Genomic DNA, 21245 nt, shown 5'->3' on the forward strand with positions numbered 1-21245 from the left:
GCGCTTCCTACACGGCCCGAAATATTGGCTCATGGACCGGGTGGGGGCCGGGGGTCGTCTATCAGGCTCCCCTCTGTGGAGGGAGCGCAAACGAGTCAATCCGAGTCCCTTTTCTCAGCCAGCTTCATCCATAGCTGAAAACAATGATGAAAGCACCCCGCAATCAGTCTGGATTTATGATGTATCTCCGCGCACTGCTCGTAAATCTGCTCAGAGAACAAAGAGGCCGTCTCTCCCCTCCTTGGCCTCAGATCTGAGAGGGAAAGAACCCGTGAAATGTCTCAGTTTATTTCTCCTTCATTTTTTTTAATGAACTCTCCTCTATTAATCCTTTTAGAAACGCGCATCGTTTAAACCGGAGACGTCACAGCGGAAGGCGGCCGGACCCCCACAGACGGTCTAAACTTAACCTCATTTGAGTCGGGTGCTCAAAGTCCCAGCCGTTCCCATACCTCCCGCCGCCATCCATTGCGTCATCCAGATCCATTAAATCCAGTTTAATTAAACCGAACACGGTGAAGCCACATCCCCCCCTGACCCCCCTGAGCCTTTGGTAAGAGATGATTGCTATGGACAGGCATGACATGGTCTTTTATTTATTTCATTTTTTTCCCCCGAAGAGCGAAACGTGGCCGGCGGTGATGTCTTCATGGAGAGTGGCTGGTCACGCCCCCCCCCGGTTGGCCTGTAGTTACTCTGCTGTTTAGCTCCGCAGTAACAGATCTCCCACAAGGACAGCTATGTCCGACGGCGCCTCCGCGCCCTGGCCGCGCTCCGCTCTCTGCCATAAGCATCGATGCGGACTCAGTTTTGAAAGCATTTTGACGTCCATTGCTGCTGGGACAACCCATCTTTATCCGCCCTAATGTAATTTCGGACGACCGAATGCAATCCGACTCGCATCAACACTCGTCTCCGTAGGCTGGGTGAAGGGTTTGTGCCACACCGCAGAGCGGTGTGTGTGTCTTTGCGTACGTGTGTGTGTGTGTGTGGTGTGTGTGTGTGTGTGTGTGTGTGTGGAGGGGGGCTAATGAAATTGTGCTCTGCTGAGGCCTCGGGGGCTACAGCCAGCCATCCTCCAGCACAGCCAGGCAGATCCAAATAAGCGTTCGGCCCTATGCTGAAGGTCAGCACCTAAACAAACAAACAAACAAAGGCATGGCTCAAACAGAGACTGGTGCCAAGAACATGCACCTGTCCCTGCAGAAAGCTACCTTACTATCATAACTAGAAGTTCGTTAGTGCTATAAGGCTTTGGGTTACTCTTAGAGGTCAAAGTAGTTCAGGACGTCTAATCCTTATAGAAAACCCTAATAAAGCCTTATAATTAGAAAGGCCTTTCCTGCAGAGCTGCTACCTTCGCTCGAGATGTTCCTCTGTTTGGTCAAAACGCACTAATTTATGTTCTTGGTTCATAGATTTGAGGAAGAACTTTGAGGAAGAGCCCTTGGGTAAAGAGGTGGCGCTCGACCAGGAAGTGCTACTCCGGTGCCATCCTCCAGAGGGTGTACCCACAGCTGAGGTGAGCAAGTCCGTCTGTTGGCCAAGCCGCCCCCGACCCCCCCCCCGTGATCTCTGCCTCCGTGTAAAGGCGCCAATTCTTCCACCATGCATAGCAGCGTGGTGTCCATCTTGTTAGCTGGACGCATACGACAGGCTCAGCCATACGCGCTTGGCATCGCCTCCAGCCCCATTAATAATGCATGCGGGTGTGCGCGGGACGCAGAACGTGGGACCGGACCAGACCACGGCCAGCTGTTTAAGCTCCCACCGCCAGCCAGAGCCTCCAACCGGCGCAATAACAACAGCCGTTACCGCGCCGGCCGCACAGACGAGCGCCGCATGAAATATTTAACTCCAAGCTGACTCGGTTTCTGCCTTCCAACACGTCCCAGAATGCCTTCTCCACCGAATGCATTTCAGTGCTTAGTCCCCTTAGTACATTTGTAACCTGGAAATGAAGGAGGCCAATGAGATATGGGCCTAGCAGGACACCGAGTCCTGTGTGATGAACATTTCAGCTCTTAAACTACTCCTCGAGGGCTGGTTTATTGTTTTTCAAGTAGCAAAATTAAACGCCTGCGGCATCTCAGCCCCCTCCCGCTCCCCGGCGGAGGCTCCAGGATCGGCCCCGTGAAGGGCCCTGCAAAGGCAGAGGAACATTTCCATTCAATGGCATCAGAACGAGGCCGCAAAATGCCTTTGTGTGCGTGTGTGTGTGTGTGTTTCTCCAGGTGGAGTGGCAGAGGAACGAGGAACTGATCGACCCCAAGGCTGACCCCAATTTCTTCGTCACAGTGGACCATAATCTCATCATCAAACAAGCCCGGCTGGCCGACACCGGCAACTACACCTGCTTGGCCAAGAACATAGTGGCGCGGCGGCGCAGCGCAGCAGCTGCTGTGATTGTCTACGGTGAGTCTCGTCCCCGGGCCCAGCCGCCCGTGCCTTGCACGGGGGCTTTCACCTTTTCAGCCGCCACACAAAAGCTGGAGATGGGATTCGACCCCCGAATCAAAAGCGATTCGCTGAGGGGTGGGGCTGACAGACAGCGTGGCCCCAGCGACTGGGGCGGCCACGAGCCAGCCAGTAAACAAGCTAACGCATGCTGCCTGGCCAGTAACTGCGTACTGACATCACTGATCGCCGCTCCGAAAGTAGACCGCCCACGCCGCCGCAAAGCGTCTGCCGTAACGGAAGCAACCACTGCTGGCTGGAGAATCACGAGGCGGAAGTAATTGATGAGCGAAATATATGAGTTTGTGTCTTTACGGTTACGGTTCTTCCCCCGGACGGCGGCAATAGGCTGTTGTCACAAATGGACAATGAACAGGGTTGATAAGACAGTTGACCTTTATTGTGCAGTCTTGGCAGAGCTAATCAGGGCAGAGTCAATCAGTCACCTCCAACAAAGCAAGTGGCAGAAATCAAGAGCTCCAGCCTTCCAGAGGAGCACCGAATTAAGCAGGCCGGAGTTTCTTCTGAATTTTAGCTTTAATCTTTCCCTTAATATTTAACTTGCAGCTTAGTAAACTGGTTATGAAGTAGTAATGGGGGGACCCACCACATAACTCTGAAACAGGATAAAGATCAACTTTAAATATCTACGTAATTAAAAAAAAAAAACCTTTTGTGGCATCTGGCCACAAAATAACGAAGTAACACGGTCAGCACATTGCATTTTATTAGCAGCATCGGCGAGATTAGCCTGGGCCGCTGAACCCCACGCAAGTGACAGAGGGGGCAGCGATGCCCGGCGAGGCGAGCGAGGCGGGCGAGGCGGCTCCAGCGCCAAACCGCTCGCGTTCTCGCCTCATTGTTTGCTTCTCAATTTGTCAATCACGCTGAGGCCCTCACACAGACGCAGGAAAATGGTGCCCAAATAGCAGGGAGCCCTGCCTTCTAATTTGCCAGGTTCAAATTGCACACTGTTCTCTTAAGTGATGGCCAATTTGCCACCATTGTAAAAATTAATTATAGAAAAATTCTCAGTGAATGGCTTTTGATCAAAAAGAGCCATTAGACCCGGCCCTGACGTTTCCCCCCCCCACCCCCCCCACCCCAATGGCATCACATTAAAATGTCGGTTCTCTGATGTGAAGCCTTCGTGGCGCTCTCCACCCGACCGTGCTGTGGGTGGAGTAAGAGCTCTTATTCGTGCCGCGGAAGGCAGGGTGGGGATGCATTTTAACGAGTCCGGTTTTGACGCGCGTGCTAAGAGGTAATCAGGGCCCCCGGGGTCCACCGCGCAGCAATTTGCCCGCTGGCGGTGGGGCAATCACCAGGGCTGGAGGGGCTGTGGAAGTGAGTCAGCCCGGGATCGAGGAGCCCACAGCAGGCCCGTGCACACCTGCCTCCCGATCAAAGCTGCAGACAACAAATCAGAAGCCCGACTCCTGCAGACCAGGAGAAGTCAGGTTTGTTTTGAGCAGAGGGATGCTGAGAGAGAGAGAGAGAGAGAGAGAGAGAGAGAGAGAGAGAGAGAGAGAGAGAGACGGAGTGAGAGGAGGGAGAACAGGACTTGATTAAAAACACAAAGTGAACTTTGGACCTCATGCCATCACGGAATCCAGCCGGCTTTTGTGTTTCGCAAGCAATATATTGGAGTTGTACCTGCGGGAGGGCTGGCGTAAGCGTCACATAAGCAGGAAGAAATGAAACCGCCGGTACCCGCCCCTTCCATGGATTTAATCGAGCAGTCAGCGCGTTGCTGTGGGGACCCTGCGGAATTTTCCAGAACCACGTTTGCATCAGCATTCATTAATACAGTCGGTGAGGCTGATGGCAGCCATTGTGCCTTGACATTAGTGGCATGATGTACTTCTAAGTCTCCCAGCCCACTTCAATGCGGCCATTTTGTTGGGAGAACCTGCCCCTTCCTCATCCGATGCCTTCTGAATTTACGTAGCCGGCAACGCGGCGTTAGCGCTACTGTTGGCGTCCCTCCGTCGCCCGTTGTGGGTTGGAGGTGTGTGTGTGTGTGGGGGGGGGTCATGTTTCTATGCAAAACTTCATGCCACCCTGCCCTTTGTTCCTTTTCCTAAGCGGCTTTTCAAAAGGTACTCCTCCGGCCCGGCCCTTGCCCGGTCGGAGAAAAAAAACGCCCAGAATGAAGCGGATAGTGAATGCGGCATTGACATAACACACTGGTGCCACCGGGGGGCGTTGTGCTCCTGCAAGACAGGCCTGTTGTAGCTGTTTCTGTGCTAGGCTCTCCGCTCGTCGGGTAACCCTGAGCTGCTGTGTTGGTTTCCCCCGTGCCGGTCTCGGGCTGTGGCGAGCAGTGAACGGCGGCTGGTCCACTTGGGCCACATGGTCGGCGTGCAGCGCCGTCTGCGGCCGCGGCTGGCAGAAGAGGAGCCGGAGCTGCACTAACCCCGCCCCCCTGAACGGAGGCACCGCCTGCGAGGGCCAGAGCGTCCAGACGAGCGCCTGCACGGCCACCTGTCCAGGTAACAGCGCCCGCGTCCCCGCCCCCATTCCGTTAACCCCGGAGGGGGCTAGCTCGCCCCACCATGCTGTACCTGAGGCCGCGCGACCGGCCTGCCTGTTATAGCTAGCAGAACTAGCGTTAGCCTAGCTGGGTGCTGGGGCCGGCGGCACAAGGCCGGTTAGCTTGCTTCGCAGCTCTCGGCGCGTTAACAGCATGCCTGGTCTCGTTAGCTTGCTGTGTTGTTGTGTTGCTGCTGCTTATTGCTGTAATTGTTCATGGCTAATTGCACTCTTTATTTGCCATATGGGCGTGCGAGGGGACGTAACCCGCCATGGCTGCATGCTAAGCCACGCGAGCAGAGCACGGGACAGGCGGCCATTGTGCAGGACCCACGTGAGCAGCAGCGAGCCATAACCCCGCCTCTCAACACACACGCACAAGCCAACACACACACACACAAACACGTGCACTTCTCCATTTAGAGAGAAACAGATTTAGGGATGGAGAAAAGAAGGAGAGGAGGCTGGCTGGCTTTCTTCAGCTTTTATGGATCCTGGGCAGTTTGGAATGGCGCTGCTGATGTTCTGGTTCCAGACGATGATCTGGCGGTGTGGGGGCCGTTCCAGGGGCCAGTACGGCAGAATCATGAAGACATTAGAGACCAGGGGAAAATATGCCAGCATTTAGTAAACAGCAGAGGAAATCGAATCTTCTTGTCAGCTGTAGTTTTCTTTCTCTCTCCCTCCCTCTCTCTCTCTATCTTATCTATCGCTCTCTCTCTCTCTCTACCCCGCCACCCTCCAGTTCACGGTCCCCTTCTTCTGTGAACGAGTTCAGCCACTTAAGCCTGTCTCCTGTTTCGGCACAAAACACACAGCGAATGTAATTTAATAAGACGTCACCTTTACGCTGCGCCGTAAGTAACACAAAATACAGCATGCAAATAAAACCCATTGCAGCGCTCGGCAGGGAGCGTGAGCGGGGATGGATTTCACATGATTAGGTCACAAATAGCATCACTGCATTGAGACGACCTGAAGAGCTGACGAGGGGAGGAAGAGAGGATAGAGAGAGAAGAGGAGAGAGTGAGAGAGAGGCAGGAGGAAATAGAGGGAGAATGTGAGAAGTGAAGGAAGGTAGTGATAGAAGGGAGGGCGAGGCGGGGAAATGAAGGCGAGGCCGTTAAGGAAGCACAGGAGGTGTGGAGCAGGTCGATGGGAAGGGGGGGGGGGGGTAAAGGGAAAAAGAGGAAGGAGTACGAATGGGAAACCGAGTGAGAGATGCGTGGAAAGGAGGAAAGATGGTGGCTGGGAGAAGGGGAGAGAGAGAGAGAGAGGTAGGGTGAGAGAGAGAGAGAGAGAGAGAGAGAGAGAGAGAGGTAGGGTGAGAGAGAGAGAGAGAGAGGTAGGGTGAGAGAGAGAGAGAGAGGTAGGGTGAGAGAGAGAGGTAGGGTGAGAGAGAGAGAGAGAGAGAGAGAGAGGTAGGGTGAGAGAGAGAGAGAGGTAGGGTGAGAGAGAGAGAGGTAGGGTGAGAGAGAGAGAGAGAGAGAGAGAGGTAGGGTGAGAGAGAGAGGTAGGGTTAGAGAGAGAGGTAGGGTGAGAGGGTGAGAGAGAGAGGTAGGGTGAGAGAGAGAGAGAGAGAGAGAGAGAGGGTTAGAGAGAGAGAGAGAGAGGTAGGGTTAGAGAGAGAGAGGTAGGGTGTGAGAGAGAGAGAGAGGTAGGGTGAGAGAGAGAGGTAGGGTTAGAGAGAGAGGTAGGGTGAGAGGGTGAGAGAGAGAGAGAGAGAGAGAGAGGTAGGGTGAGAGAGAGAGAGAGAGAGAGAGAGAGAGGGTGAGAGAGAGAGAGAGAGAGGTAGGGTTAGAGGTAGGGTGAGAGAGAGAGGTAGGGTTAGAGAGAGAGCGAGCGGTAGGGTGAGAGAGAGAGAGGTAGGGTTAGAGAGAGAGAGAGGTAGGGTTAGAGAGAGAGAGAGGTAGGGTTAGAGAAGGAGAGAAGTAGGGTTAGAGAGAGAGAGAGAGAGAGGTAGGGTTAGAGAGAGAGAGGGAGAGAGGTAGGGTTAGAGAGAGAGAGAGAGGGAGAGAGGTAGGGTTAGAGAGAGAGAGGGAGAGAGGTAGGGTTAGAGAGAGAGAGGGAGAGAGGTAGGGTTAGAGAGAGAGAGAGGGAGAGAGGTAGGGAGAGAGGTAGGGTTAGAGAGAGAGGTAGGGTTAGAGAAAGAGGTAGGGTGAGAGAGAGAGAGAGAGAGAGAGAGAGAGGTAGGGTTAGGGAGAGAGAGGTAGGGTGAGAGAGAGAGAGAGAGAGGTAGGGTTAGGGAGAGAGAGGTAGGGTGAGAGAGAGAGAGAGAGAGAGAGAGGTAGGGTTAGGGAGAGAGGTAGGGTGAGAGAGAGAGAGAGAGAGAGAGAGAGAGAGAGAGGGAGAGAGGTAGGGTTAGAGAGAGAGGTAGGGTTAGAGAGAGAGGTAGGGTGAGAGAGAGAGAGAGAGAGAGAGGTAGGGTTAGGGAGAGGTAGGGTGAGAGAGAGAGAGAGAGAGAGGGAGAGGGAGAGAGGTAGGGTAAGAGAGAGAGGTAGGGTTAGAGAGAGAGGTAGGGTGAGAGAGAGAGAGAGAGAGAGGTAGGGTTAGGGAGAGAGAGGTAGGGTGAGAGAGAGAGAGAGAGAGGTAGGGTTAGGGAGAGAGGTAGGGTGAGAGAGAGAGAGAGAGAGAGAGAGAGAGATAGAGAGAGGTAGGGTGAGAGAGAGAGAGAGAGGTAGGGTTAGAGAGAGAGAGAGAGGTAGGGTTAGAGAGGCAGTTAGAGAGGCAGTTTGGGGGGGCAGATTTAGAGAGAGGTGGACAGAGAGAGTGACCGAGGGGAGGGGGTCGACGAGGCAACTCTGTTTCATTCAGTGTTAAGTTCAGAGGCTTTGCCTCTTGGCTCCCGGAGATGATATTTTTTCCTGAGGGCCACGTGTGCTTGCCCTGTGGGTCCCCCGTGCGGTCGGCTCCCCAGCTAGACCTGCAACACATCAACATGCCATCCTGGCCATAGATGAATCAGCGTCGCGCAGAAGCCAGACAGAGAGCAGGAGCCTGAGCACATGAGAGGGAAGGAGAGAGAGTATGACAGAGAGAATGGGAGCATGAGAGAGAGAGAGAGAGAGAGAGAGAGCATGAGAGTATGAGGGGAAGAGAATGACCCCAATCCCCCCCCCACTGTGCACACATTTATCACAGCACAAAGACACACACGGACAACTGCAGGCCCTAAAAATTACATGGGAGACTTCATCCCCGATTTATCAGGTCACGGCAGGCAACCAGGAAAGGCCTAAATCATCATTTACACGCTGGCTCCAGGAGCCCGAGCCATGGCACCAGCCACAACCACAGCAGGGGACATGCCGGCACGCAACTCCACTGAGGAACGAACACACACACACATACACCTCCTACATGACGCCAGCTCACAAACGCACTGTGCGTGTGTGTGTGTGTGTGTGTGTGTGTGTGTGTGTGTGTATGTGCATGCGTGGCATGTGTGCTAAGAACACGAACTTCCAACATGCCTGGCGAGTGCTGCAATCATCAAACTTTTTAAAAGCCTGATTGGCCACGTAGGTTTCCAGCATCAGAGCAGCAAGTGTCCTTATGTAATTGAAATCCCTCTTTCTGTGTATTCCATTACTGTAATTAGGAAAGCACAGCTTTTCAGAAGGCAAAACTAGTGCAGTAACACAATAGAGCAATCAGGGCTGGCGGCATTGGCCCAGGGGCCCAGCATGTGGTAATGGCCAGCGTGACCCCGCTGAGGCCGAAGGCGCCCATCAGAGCTTCCGCACAGCACAACGCAGAGCCAATGCTGTAGTACGCACACACACACACACACACACACAAATTTTTAACACATATGCACCTCTGCACGCATGCACACACACACACACACACACAGACACAAAGATTTTTAACACATATGCACCTGTGCACGCATGCACACACACACACACACACACACACACACACAAATCCTAATGCACCTGCACACGCACGCACACACACGCGCACACACACAAACCCACACCTGCAAAAAAGCATACAAAGCCATCGACATGCACACACATTCTCCTCCTCTCTCCAGCGCACACAGGCGGCACCCCAGGCCGAGTGGCGATTAGCTTTAATAGCTTTCACAGGGTGCATCTGTGATGGCAGAGGGTGTCGTCCTTTGGCGGCGCCTCAAATCACACACGTGAAAAGGAAAAAAATAGCACTTAATTTCCAGAAGGTTGCACGAGAGCGGATGGGCGTTGTCGGGTGAAAAGAGCCAGGGAGGCTCGTGTTTGTTGACGCGTTTCGTCGTCGTGGCCGTCCACGCCTGGTCTACCAACCAAACTGAGACCTTTTCTCTCTTGGCCCCTCCCAGCCCTGTTTGCCACACCCCCAGACCCATTTGCCCCTCCCAGCCCTGTTTGCCACACCCCCAGACTTATTTGCCCCTCCGCCTTTCCTCCGCCGCCACTTCCTGTCTTCTTCTCGTCACCAATAGATTATTGGCTGAATACCAATTGCTAGATTGTAGCGAACAGGCGGAGAAGGTATGTGTGTGTGTGTGTGTGTGTGTGTGTAAGGACGATAACAGGGGCAGGTCTGTACAGGGGACGATGGGCTTATCACGCCTGCAGACTGAGGGAAATGAAATGGCAGCGTTTTCCTAGCGGCTAGTTTCCTCCTCAGCCTGGATGGCCGATCAGTGGCCGCGCTCCCTGTGGACGGGAACCGGCCCAAAAACCTCTGCAGCATCTTTCTTGCCGCTCCAGGCGGCCGCAGTCTCGACGTCTCGACATCTCTCCTCGTTTGGAGACCACAGAAGGCTGGAGTGAGCTCCGGTCAGTCAGCGAGTCGAATCGTCCTCTGCCGTCCTGCTAAAGAGCAGCGCCAATGGCCTTCTCCGTTTGTCCTTGACCAGGCAGCCAATCAGACCTGCTGCTGCGTTATTGTATTACAGGTGTCCCTCACAGCCATGCACACACACATGTATACACACACACCTTCCCCCTCTCCTGTATCTGTAGCATGATGATCCGAATCTCACAGCATTGCCATAGAGGACATCTGCCTCGCCCCGGACATCTGCCTCGCCCAGGACATATGGTGATCAGCCGCCCCCTCCCGTTTTTTTTCTACTTTGTTTGGACGGCGGACGTGTGCATGCGACTCCTAAAACACAGCAAACAGCACAGCCTTGACCTGTCCAGGGCCCAATTCAGACAGGCAAAGAGGGTTTTTCCACACGTGCCTGACCTTTGCCCTGAACTCTAAACACATGGAACCAGGAAGCTCAATACCATTTGGACCATGGTCAAAGGTCAAAACGATGCACAACCACCACCTACGGCTCGAACACGGAAACCTAATTGAACCAGGAACTGCACAAAGACAGCACCAGTTTGGAGCGTTTTAACTCGCAGTCTAAAAGCAGCTTGAATGTTTCTTTGTCTTCCGCTGTTGTTCACGCACACGTTTTAGGTATAAGTCATTTTCTGGTTTCAAGGCAGCTGATTCTTATTACAGAGTTGGTCTTGGTTAGCATTCTAATTCCCCCTTCCCATAGGCCGTTGTATAATGAGGCTGTCTGCCCTGCAAGGACAATCACCTGATTGGTTCTGCTCTCGCTGCCAAATGTGGCAAGTTAAATTGTGACCGAGAGCGCTGTCAGCATGTCAGACACGCCCACACACACATACCCACACCCCCTTAAGGTCTACACTACCCCAGCCTTTGCGCACGCACGCACGCGCGCACATACACGTATGTTGGCACAACCAGTAGGTTCTCACCCAGCTGTATGAGCCCGGCCATATTGAGCCATTCTAGCCATAGTTAATTATCCACCTTAGTCACGTGACCAAATATCGCTCTCATCAACCTGCGGTTTACCCGAGATCGCCGACTTCAGTCACTGTACCTTTGCGGCAGAGGAGTGTGTTAGGGCTGCGTGGTAAAAACAGACCACTGCTGTGTGTGTGTGTGTGGGTGTGTGGGTGCGCGCGTGCATGAGTTTGTGTTTTGTTTTGGGGGTTTTTTTTCAGGTTAATGAGGGGTCAGAACTGATCTGAGACCTGTTTGTGGCAACAGGCAGTGTTGCTGTGGTCGGGGGTGGGAGTCAGTGCAGCTCCTGTTTCTGGTGCAGAGCAGGAAAATCCCAGCAGACCCCAGAGGGCTCATTATCCAGGCGGGAACCTTCCCAGCCCTGCCTGCGCCCTCGCTCACCTTTAGTCCTGCTGCTAACTGCCCCGAGTAGCCCTAACGACACGCCGTTTCCCACCCCCGCACGCCTGCCCTCCACTGCAGAATAATCACACCCCTCTCCTTACACAACATGGCTCTCCTGCTCCTCCTTGGGAAGAAATGCTAAATTTGTGCTCTATTGCACACATGTACACACACACACACACACACACACACACACATACATACACACACAGTGTTTGCCCCCTAACCATTTATGTTTCCATGGTTTCAAATGCCTCCTACTGTTTATTCTCATAATTGGGGGTGGGGGGCAATTTTTAAGGTAACTATAGGTCATAGCAGCTACTCAAATCAATTCGTTCCCTGATGTTGTGGTCACAAGCTGTGTCGTAAGTGTTTGTGTGTGTGTGTGTGTGTGTGTGTGTGTGTGTGTACCTCTAGGCAAGTTTAAGAGAAAGACAGGCATAGCACCCACTGGCACCAGCTTGACAGCCTTTGGGTTGTGGAAGCCACATTATTTTACACCTGTGCTCCACAGAAACACAGCAAGGAGAAAACTAGCCCAAAAAACATAGGCAGAGAATAAATGTCTCCTTGCATCACTACCATACCAGTGTGCATTGGGGAAACGCACGCGCGCGTGTGTGTGTGTGTGTGCGCACACGTGCGTGTTACATGGTCAGTTTCTTATAATAACCACATATATTCTGTTGCACCTAATGACAAAAGTTATTTTCTCCTGCGTCTGTGTCCATGGTGTGTGTGTGTGTGGTGTGTGTGTGGGGCATGTGTGTGTTTAGTGGACGGCGGCTGGAGCGAGTGGAGCAAGTGGTCAGCGTGCGGCGCGGACTGTACCATGTGGCGGAGCAGGGAGTGCACCCAACCTGCCCCGGGTACCGGGGGTAAAGCCTGCCAGGGCCTGGACCTGCAGTCCCTCAACTGCACCAGCGAGCAGTGCCCCCAGAGTGAGTATCAGCCGAGCCACGCCCCCGCCTGGAGGGCAGATCTGCCCCCAGAGTGAGTATCAGCTGAGCCACGCCCCCGCCTGGAGGGCAGACCTGCCCCCAGAGTGAGTATCAGCCGAGCCACGCCCCCGCCTGGAGGGCAGACCTGCCCCCCGGAGTGAGTATCAGCCAAGCCACGTCCCCGCCTGGAGGGCAGTCGCATGTTAACCATGTCCGGCAGAACCCTCCGAGCCCGCCAGCCGCGCACAGCGTTCTGGATAACAGCCGTCTGTCTCCACCCACATCTTCCAGATTAGAGATCGTAAACATGTCAACAGGAGCCTTATTAAGGATCTGAAGCACTGGCGTTTTTTGGTATTAATCTGGTCGAGAACCCACATAAGCATGCAGGCGCAAACTGCACCATCGACTTTCACATCACGGGGTGAATAATTTCCAGCATCAGTCATCCAGAGTACCTCGTGGGGCTCCTCTGTGGAGATGGCATTTTTGGGAAACGCTCCGTAAAAACGGAATTTAGGATTCAGCTAGGCAGAGCAAGATGCGCGAGCTGCCGGCGTGCGCATGTTCTCCACGGCGCGTGCGGGCCGTCTTTGACATCCACGTCACCCCTCATCCATCACGCCACACGCACCCTGGCCCGCATTTACGTACTTTTAACTGCCCGTCCTGCCCAGAAGCATTTTAATGTGACAATGGCCAGGACCGCGCCTTTATCTTTCCGAACTTGGTCTGTGTGGCTGCACCGTGGAGGGTTCGCTGAGAGCAGATGGTGGATGTTGTTCACCGTTCAACTGGTTTCTCCCTCAAATTGGGTGAAGTCAGTGCAGCGTGGGGGTGGGGGGGAAGCAGCTGGACCTTAAAACATGTTCCCGTGTTCTCTTAGTAAAGTAACGTACACACTCACACACACACACACTCCTGGATCAGAGCACTCACTGTGGTATTGTGGTTTTGGATAAGCGATGTTGCTGGCATCCAGGGATGAGACATGCTCAGAGAGAACTGGTCTGTGAGCTGTGTCTCAGGGGTGAGAGGACCTGTGAGTTTATGCCAGGCGTGGGCGGGGCTGTCTTCAGCACCAAAGTGGTTTTCTCGTGTGGGTCTCTCTCTTGCTCAGGTTTAGTGTTGAATGATCCCTCAGGATTAAGAGCTTGGTCTCATGCCCCTGTCTCTCTCTCTCTCTCTCTCTCTCTCTCTCTCGTTCTCTCTCTCATGCGCACACACACACACACACAAGCACAATACCCTCTCCCACCACACACACACACACACACACACACACAAGCACCCTGCATGCTTTAAATACCCTCTCCCACCACACACACACACACACACACACTCTCTGAATAGGCAGAATTCAGAGTGAAGTAGAATGCTGGCCACAGTACAATTCTCATCGCAATCTGTTCCCAGCAGATGTACGTCTGCAGACAATGGGCCCGTGATGCATCGCAATAGGCAGAAATCCTGCTGGCTTCGGCCTCTCAGCTCAGCAGCTACGGGTTTTGGCTATAATTAGCTGCCCGGGGAAACTTTCACTCAAACAAAGATTGTGGGCTCTGTCTCCTACTGGAGAGAGAGAGGGAGAGTGGGAGAGAGAGAGAGAGAGAGAGAGAGAGAGAGAGAAAGGGAGGTTCGGCCCATGAGGAATTTGCTCCTTGCTAAATTTAAGAACAAAAATCAACTGCTGCTCATGATTGGGAGGCCATGGCATTACAGTGCTCCCTCTGTAGCAGGTCGGGAGGTGCGGAGAGAGGTGCAATTATAGGACCCGAGTCTGGAGGTGGGGGGGTGTCGCGGAGCAATCACGGCACAAACATGGCGCTACCACCCTCACCAGTCTTTCTAATTATCAGCCCGGCGCCATCGACACCAGGCCGTCGGGCTGGCAGCAAAGCGAAAGCGCGCCGCAGGGGGCGGGTGCGCGAGATCGCGCGACCTCCACCAGTTCTGTTGCCTCCTTTGGTGCAGCAGCGCTAATGACAACTGCAGAAGTTGCGGCAGTCGACGCAATTCGGTGACCCGGTCCTCCGCCCACGCCTCGGTCCTTCTCCTTAACCCCAGGACTGATCACGGGGTTAATCACAGCCAGCATCGCGGGAGGCGAGGCGGTCACTTTCACCATGGAGAATTCAGGTGCCGCTCTGCCACGACCTCGGGAGCCCACCATTATTCATCCCGGCATGCGCGGCCGCGGTTGGCCGCGAGATGAGAAATCTCCGGGTTCGGCGTGACTAATGCCCTGCGATAATGCCCGCGGAGCCCGCTGGGTCGTATTTATCAGCGGAAGAAGGGAATACACTCTTTAAGGTGGCTCGCTCCGGTCCAAGGGGGTGGGGGAGGGGGGACGACATCACTCACTGTGATGAGCTTGCAAGCAAAGTTGTGCCTCCATCCCTGAAACCTGACTGGGATCCCCCCCCACCCCCCCAGTCTGGAGGGTTTTCAATGCATTTTTCTCTTTTTCATGCACTTTCTTTTCTGGCTGAATACAACGGTGGTCATTTAGTGTGGAGCGGGGGGTGGATTGGGTGCCGAAACGCTGAAGCCAGAAAAAGCTTGGGAAGGGTGAAAGGATCCTTGAAGCGGAACAACGGGAGTGAAGGAATAAGGAATAGGCAGGCGTAGTCAAGGATGTGTGTGTCAACATCAGAAGCTAGCGGCGAACTCGCTAAAGGGGCTGGGAGTGAGAGTGGAGAGTTGAATGTAGGCTGTGGGCATATGAGGGAGGAAAGACCTGCACAGAGGAATCTGGAACTGACTCAGAGAAGGAGGGAGACGTCAGACCGGTTGGGTTTACCACAGACCCTGTCAAGTCAGCCGGGCGAGATGTGCGTTCCAGCTGAGTGGGCATGTGCGTTCCAGCCGGGTGAGATGTGCATTATAGCTGAGCAGGGCGTGTGCGTTACAGCCGGGCGAGGTGATACAGCTGAGCAGGGTGGGTGTGTTACAGCTGAGCAGGGCGTGTGCATTACAGCTGAGCAGGGCGTGTGCGTTACAGCTGGGCGAGGTGATACAGCTGAGCAGGGCGTGTGCGTTACAGCCGGGCGAGGTGATACAGCTGAGCAGGGTGTGTGCGTTACAGCTGGGTGAGGTGATACAGCTGAGCAGGGCGTGTGCGTTACAGCTGAGCAGGGCGTGTGCGTTACAGCTGAGCAGGGCGTGTGTGTTACAGCTGGGTGAGGTGATACAGCTGAGCAGGGCGTGTGCGTTACAGCTGAGCAGGGCGTGTGCGTTACAGCTAAGCAGGGCGTGTGCGTTACAGCTGGGCAAGGTGATACAGCTGAGCAGGGCGTGTGTGTTACAGCTGGGTGAGGTGATACAGCTGAGCAGGGCGTGTGCGTTACAGCTGGGCGAGGTGATACAGCTGAGCAGGGCGTGTGCGTTACAGCTGAGCAGGGCATGTGTGTTACAGCTGAACAGGACGTGTGTGTTACAGCTGGGCGAGGTGATACAGCTGAGCAGGGTGTGTGCGTTACAGCTGGGTGAGGTGATACAGCTGAGCAGGGTGTGTGCGTTACAGCTGGGTGAGGTGATACAGCTGAGCAGGGCGTGTGCGTTACAGCTGAGTGAGGTGATACAGCTGAGCAGGGCGTGTGTGTTACAGCTGAGCAGGGCGTGTGCGTTACAGCTGAGCAGGGCGTGTGCGTTACAGCTGGGCAAGGTGATACAGCTGAGCAGGGCGTGTGTGTTACAGCTGGGTGAGGTGATACAGCTGAGCAGGGCGTGTGCGTTACAGCTGAGCAGGGTGTGTGTGTTACAGCTGGGTGAGGTGATACAGCTGAGCAGGGCGTGTGCGTTACAGCTGGGCGAGGTGATACAGCTAAGCAGGGCGTGTGTGTTACAGCTGGGTGAGGTGATACAGCTGAGCAGGGCGTGTGTGTTACAGCTGGGTGAGGTGATACAGCTGAGCAGGGCGTGTGCGTTACAGCTGAGCAGGGCATGTGCGTTACAGCTGAGCAGGGCGTGTGCGTTACAGCTGGGCGAGGTGATACAGCTGAGCAGGGCATGTGCGTTACAGCTGAGCAGGGCGTGTGCGTTACAGCTGAGCAGGGCGTGTGTGTTACAGCTGAGCAGGGCGTGTGCGTTACAGCTGAGCAGGGCGTGTGCGTTACAGCTGGGCAAGGTGATACAGCTGAGCAGGGCGTGTGCGTTACAGCTGGGCGAGGCGTTACAGCTGAGCAGGGCGTGTGCGCGTGTACTTTAGTGCCGTATTTTAGTAGTTGGTGAAAGGGAGGACATCATTGCTTGATTACTTCAGGATCCTAACACATTACTCAGATCTCTACAGGGTGTTGCAAAGACTGAAGACTTTAATCAAGAAAGATTTGGATTGAAGTAGAAATAACAGTGTGTAAGGTTTGCCCTAATTAGTCAGTTTGCCAGTCGCAGGTTCTTTTGCCCGCACTTACCGGCTCCCTCTTTATCTGGGCTTCATTTTTTACCTTATGGACTTACATGTAGGCTCTCTAAACAGAAATATCCTGAGAGATGTGCACAAAAGGGAAGAGCTTCCAGAATATGTGAAATAAACATTAAAATGTCTCTGCAGAAAAGCATATCGATACTGACACTTAATAGTTGGGCGTTGGAGTTGGTGGAAAGCGTGTGTTAAGATGGAGTCGTGGTGATATCGTTGCAGGAGGAGCAGTTTAGCTCTCCCCTGGCATACATATTCTTACAAAAAGTAGTACATAAGCACAAGTGATTAACGGCGTACTCAGGACTGCTAATATTTACATATTTATTTGTACACTAGACCTGTGTAGAGATGAGGGAATTTGACTATGTAAGACGAGTCACAGTACGCTATATACTATACTCAGGATACTGTGTGTGTGTGTGTAAGTGTGCGCGTGTGTGTGAGGGGTGGGGGGTTGGAACTGCATAGTGGAGTTCACTAAAAATAAAATGGGGAAAACCTTCATTGTGTCAGCTGGGATAATGTATAAACCCGATTTCTGACTCACTTGCCTTAAACAGTCAAGCATCCATCGATTAGACAGTTTACTTTAATAGAAGTGACAGGGCTTTTTTGCGAGAGGTAGAGAGAGACAGAGAAGGGGAGCATGAATTGTTGAGTCAGTAGTGGGATGCTGGGAAGGCCTACAGTAAGCTTTCCTGCCAACAGGACTGCAGCCTTCAGTGTACCATCACTCCATCACGCCGCCACTAATTCAACAGCTAGTGGGTCAACGCCGTGGAGATTCACCGCCAGCGTTTGCAGGAGGAGGAGGTGGAGGCCCTGAAGCGCTTCCTTACGTGAGCTGGAGAAGATGAATGAAAATACATGATTGCGGTTCAGATTGCGGGAGGCTCCGTGCGCGCGCGGACGGTGTTGCTGTTAAGCGCTGGCTCGTTCAGAAAGGATGCGTGGAGCTCGGGTTTAACGCCGTGTAAGCGTGGTGGGCGAGCACGCAGTAGCCAAAGGCCTGATTCAACACTCCTGCTGAAAGAGGAGGTATCCCCCCTGCCCAAACACCCACCACCCCTCCTGCTTTTTTGAATTGCCCACTGCAAAATGCTTTTCAAGACTCCTTCATAGACAGAAATCTGAAATGGCACCTGTTGTATGCCTGGACCGGACCAGGCAATCAAACATGAGTCTGGCTGGTCATGAAAGAGTTGTGATGGAACTCTCCATGGTAGAACCGTCAGATCTGAACTTTGGGCTCCCCTTGTTAGGCCAGTGGGAGAAGACTTTGATGTCTTGGTAGGGGTTGGGGTTGGAGTGACTTTGTTGTTGTTGTATACTGAGGTCTCCTGCGTTGGGGAAAGGTGGGAATGACTTGGCAGAGCTGATACGGGTTGCCAGGGGTGCTCGTCAAGTTGTTAGGTCGGCCGTTACCGCTAGCAACTGAAGTTTAGTCGCATTTGCTACATAGACATCAGAAGGCAGCGTGGGCCCGGGGGTGTGGGCAACAGGCTTGCCGTTTGCGGAGTTGGGATACACAGACACCTTCACAGCAAACGTTAGAGGCAGGCGAAACGAGCGGGACGCGCTGGCAGTGCGGAACGGTCGGCTTGCCCGCAAAACAGCGAGCCCGAGGGGAAAGTGAAGGCAGAGGCTTGTTTTTAGGACTCGCGATTGGAGTCAGCTGCCAGGCACATCGACGCAGGGCAGAGCCGCAGGCTTGGGCAAGACAGCGAGGAAGCAGGGAGGCGCTCTAATCCCGCGAAGCCGCAGGGTCCGACAGTCTAACAGGCTGCCGGAATGGACGTGAGCGTCGTGGCGACTGTGTTACGCTGGGAAGGAGGGACTTTATTAACAAGCTGGCAGCCTCCACCCAGTGAAACCCAAGTCCATTTCTATCTTATTAAAGGAGATACAGGAAAAAAAAACAACGAATTTCGCTGACCACTTGTATATTTTGAATATGCGAAATGCTTTTAAAATGCTAGACATTAAAATGACATAATATAGTTGTCATTCGGGGGGGGGGGTCCACCAAGACCCCGGCGCCTCAGGAGTCGGTGCGCACAGTCACCATGTCAAATGAATTCTGGGCCGTCTACAAAAAGCTCGGGGTGAGGACGAGGCCGGGCCAGGCCCAGTGAACGTGTGGACCTGCCTGGAGATGCCGTTCCGTGATCTGACTGGAGACTGACAGGTGGGCTGGCTTCCAGTGACAGGTGTTATAGAGCTTGCTGCTGCCAAAGAGGGCATGCTGCGCAGGGTATACATGGGCTCCTGACGACAGACAGGCGGGTAGCTGAGTCTTACCAAGAGCTGGGGTGGGCTTGTGTAGGGCAACGAGTTTGTTGACGGAATGCTCTTGGGGAAGTTCTCGTTCTGGGCACTGCGAGGAAACGTGCACGAAACTGCGAGCGAATCCTCATTTTCGGGGTGTTCTTTCTGGGACCGTGGAGCGCTCTTGCACAGAAGTTTAAATATTGCCTGCCAATGTTTGTTTTCGGTCAGGCTAAACTGCCCGTGGATCTTAGAAACGGGGTTGAAGTTGAGCTTATAATGTCCGTGTGTTTGGCCTGTGCATTCCTTAGAGATTAATTTAGCGATTTATTGTTGTTCCAAGTTCTAGAGACTTCCTAGACTGTGTGGTCTAGATGTAGATGCATCGTTCTGTTGTCAGTGGGGTGCTTAAAGAAGTTTAAGGGTATTTAGAGTATGAGGACAAGTTTAATAGTAGGCCAGTGCATTAGAGGCCATGGTCAACATCTATTCTCTCTTTCTCTCTCTCCTTGTGTCTCCCTCTCTCTCTCTCTCCCCCTCTTTCTCTCTCTCACACTTCAGAGTGAGACAATTTCACCTACAGACACTTGGCTTCCTGCAGTTTCTGGGTCTCCATTATGTTACAGTCTCTGAGCTGTGAAGTGATTAAAGAGGGATAGCAAGTGTGTGTGTGTGTGGGTGGGTGTGAGTGTGTGTGTGAGAGAGAGAGAGAGAGAGAGAGAGAGAGAGAGAGAGAGAGAGAAGAGGGGAGGGAGGGTGGAGGAATCAACAGCAACTCGACTACTTCCCTTCCTGCCTGAATCAAGTGGAGAAGGAATTGTGTGAGAGAGAGAGAGAGAGAGAGAAAGAGAGATGGTGATGGAGAGAGCGAGGGTGAGATTATAAGAGTAGATGTGGTGAGGACCAGCCTTACTGAATTAGGTAGAATCTATCCAATTATAAACCTGATTAACTCTGTCAATTAATCTGTGATGGACGTCCTTTCAATTATTGGCCCACTGCATGAAAATCGATGGCTCTGTGCGCCGGGTCTATAGTTAGCCTGTGGAATTGGTCCCGTGTGGCACCTGCTGGCTCCGATAAAAACTCCACCCGCTGATGCTCTGATAAGCCCAAGGAGCTTTACGCTGTGAACAAAAGGGCGGGGCGGAGGGGAGGGGCCGCGAGGACAAAGGCACCTGTCACACGGCAGGCTCGGGGAGGGAGGCTGCCGGACGTGCCGGACGTGCCGGAGTACATTCACCCAGGTGCCCAGGTCTTTCACCGCTGGCACCGGCGACGGTTCCAGCTGGCCTTCCGTTTCAGTGGCTTTTTCAAACTGTTCAGGAGACTTTCGCCCGCACACACATGCGCACACGGATGATTTTTACACACACACACACACACACACATAATCAGAGGGCTGAATCTCAAACGAAAGCAGTTCTAAGACTCCTGTGGCTGCAGGCTGGCGGTCATTTATGGTGCATTTTATTTCAACTTATCCTGCCTCCACACCTGCCATCACACACACACACACACACACACACTCACTTTTTCACCTTCTCTCTTTTCCCGTCATTACTCTTTCACGTTCCTCCCCTCTTCCGGCCCCTTCTCCTTCGCACACTCCGCGGAAGAGTTGCTGCGACAACACCAGTACCTCAGCCGTTCCCGTGTGAACGTACTCTGGCCGCCTCCTCCACCGCCACCCACACCTCCTGTCGTCACACTCTCCACAGAGCGTCAGAGCCTGCCTGAGGTGAGACCTCTTCACCGAGAAGGCCTCCACCTCTCCGCCCGCACCAAAACGTCCGGCTTCTTTCTACCACACTGGCAGACTTGCATCGCCGAGACTCTCGGTGCGGGGGCGCGCACTGGTGCGTCGCGCCTCGTACGTTATTTCAAACTCAAAGTCAATTTGCGGCGCGCTAAAGGAGCTAACTGGGACCTATCTGACAGTCGCTGTTTATCGAGAAAGTCTAACCACAAATTGATTGCCACGACGATGATATTTATTTCGACTCTGCGACTGAGGGTGTGATTAACAATTAGGATGGAGTTTAATTAAACTCACGCCGCTGTCAGAACTGTAATTGGCAGCTCTCTTAATTGTCACCGAGACGATTGTTGTTGTCATTGTTGTTTGGGGGGTAGCAGGGGAAGGGCGGTGAGAAGAGATTGTGGAAGAGTTCTGATTGAATCATTTCCTTTGACAACTTCACTGTTGTTGAATCCAAACAAACACAGCTGTGTGTGTGTGTGTGTGTGTGTGTGTGTGTGTGTGTGTAATGCTGCATACACTGCCTAAGCTAAGCCTTCCTCCAGAGACGAGGCTTCTGGGCTTTAACTTGTCTGGATGAGGTGTGATAAATGCATGCAGGTTTCGCCTGGTTACTAACCTGGACGCTTCAGCTTGACACTCTTTTAAAAGTTATAATTCAATAATTTAATTTAAT

General features: G+C 53.3%; 1 protein-coding gene across 1 annotated transcript in view; it reads left to right on the top strand.

Annotated features, from left to right (window-relative positions):
• Window positions 1-21245, top strand: part of unc5a (unc-5 netrin receptor A) — a 124977-nt gene that overhangs the window by 81344 nt on the left and 22388 nt on the right. Inside the window, 3 exon segments of the mRNA XM_035533329.1 lie at window positions 1419-1522; window positions 2235-2415; window positions 11949-12113. Coding sequence (XP_035389222.1) covers window positions 1419-1522; window positions 2235-2415; window positions 11949-12113 — 450 coding nt within the window.

This window comes from Electrophorus electricus, chromosome 1, assembly GCF_013358815.1.
Source record: "Electrophorus electricus isolate fEleEle1 chromosome 1, fEleEle1.pri, whole genome shotgun sequence".
Taxonomy (NCBI): domain Eukaryota; kingdom Metazoa; phylum Chordata; class Actinopteri; order Gymnotiformes; family Gymnotidae; genus Electrophorus; species Electrophorus electricus.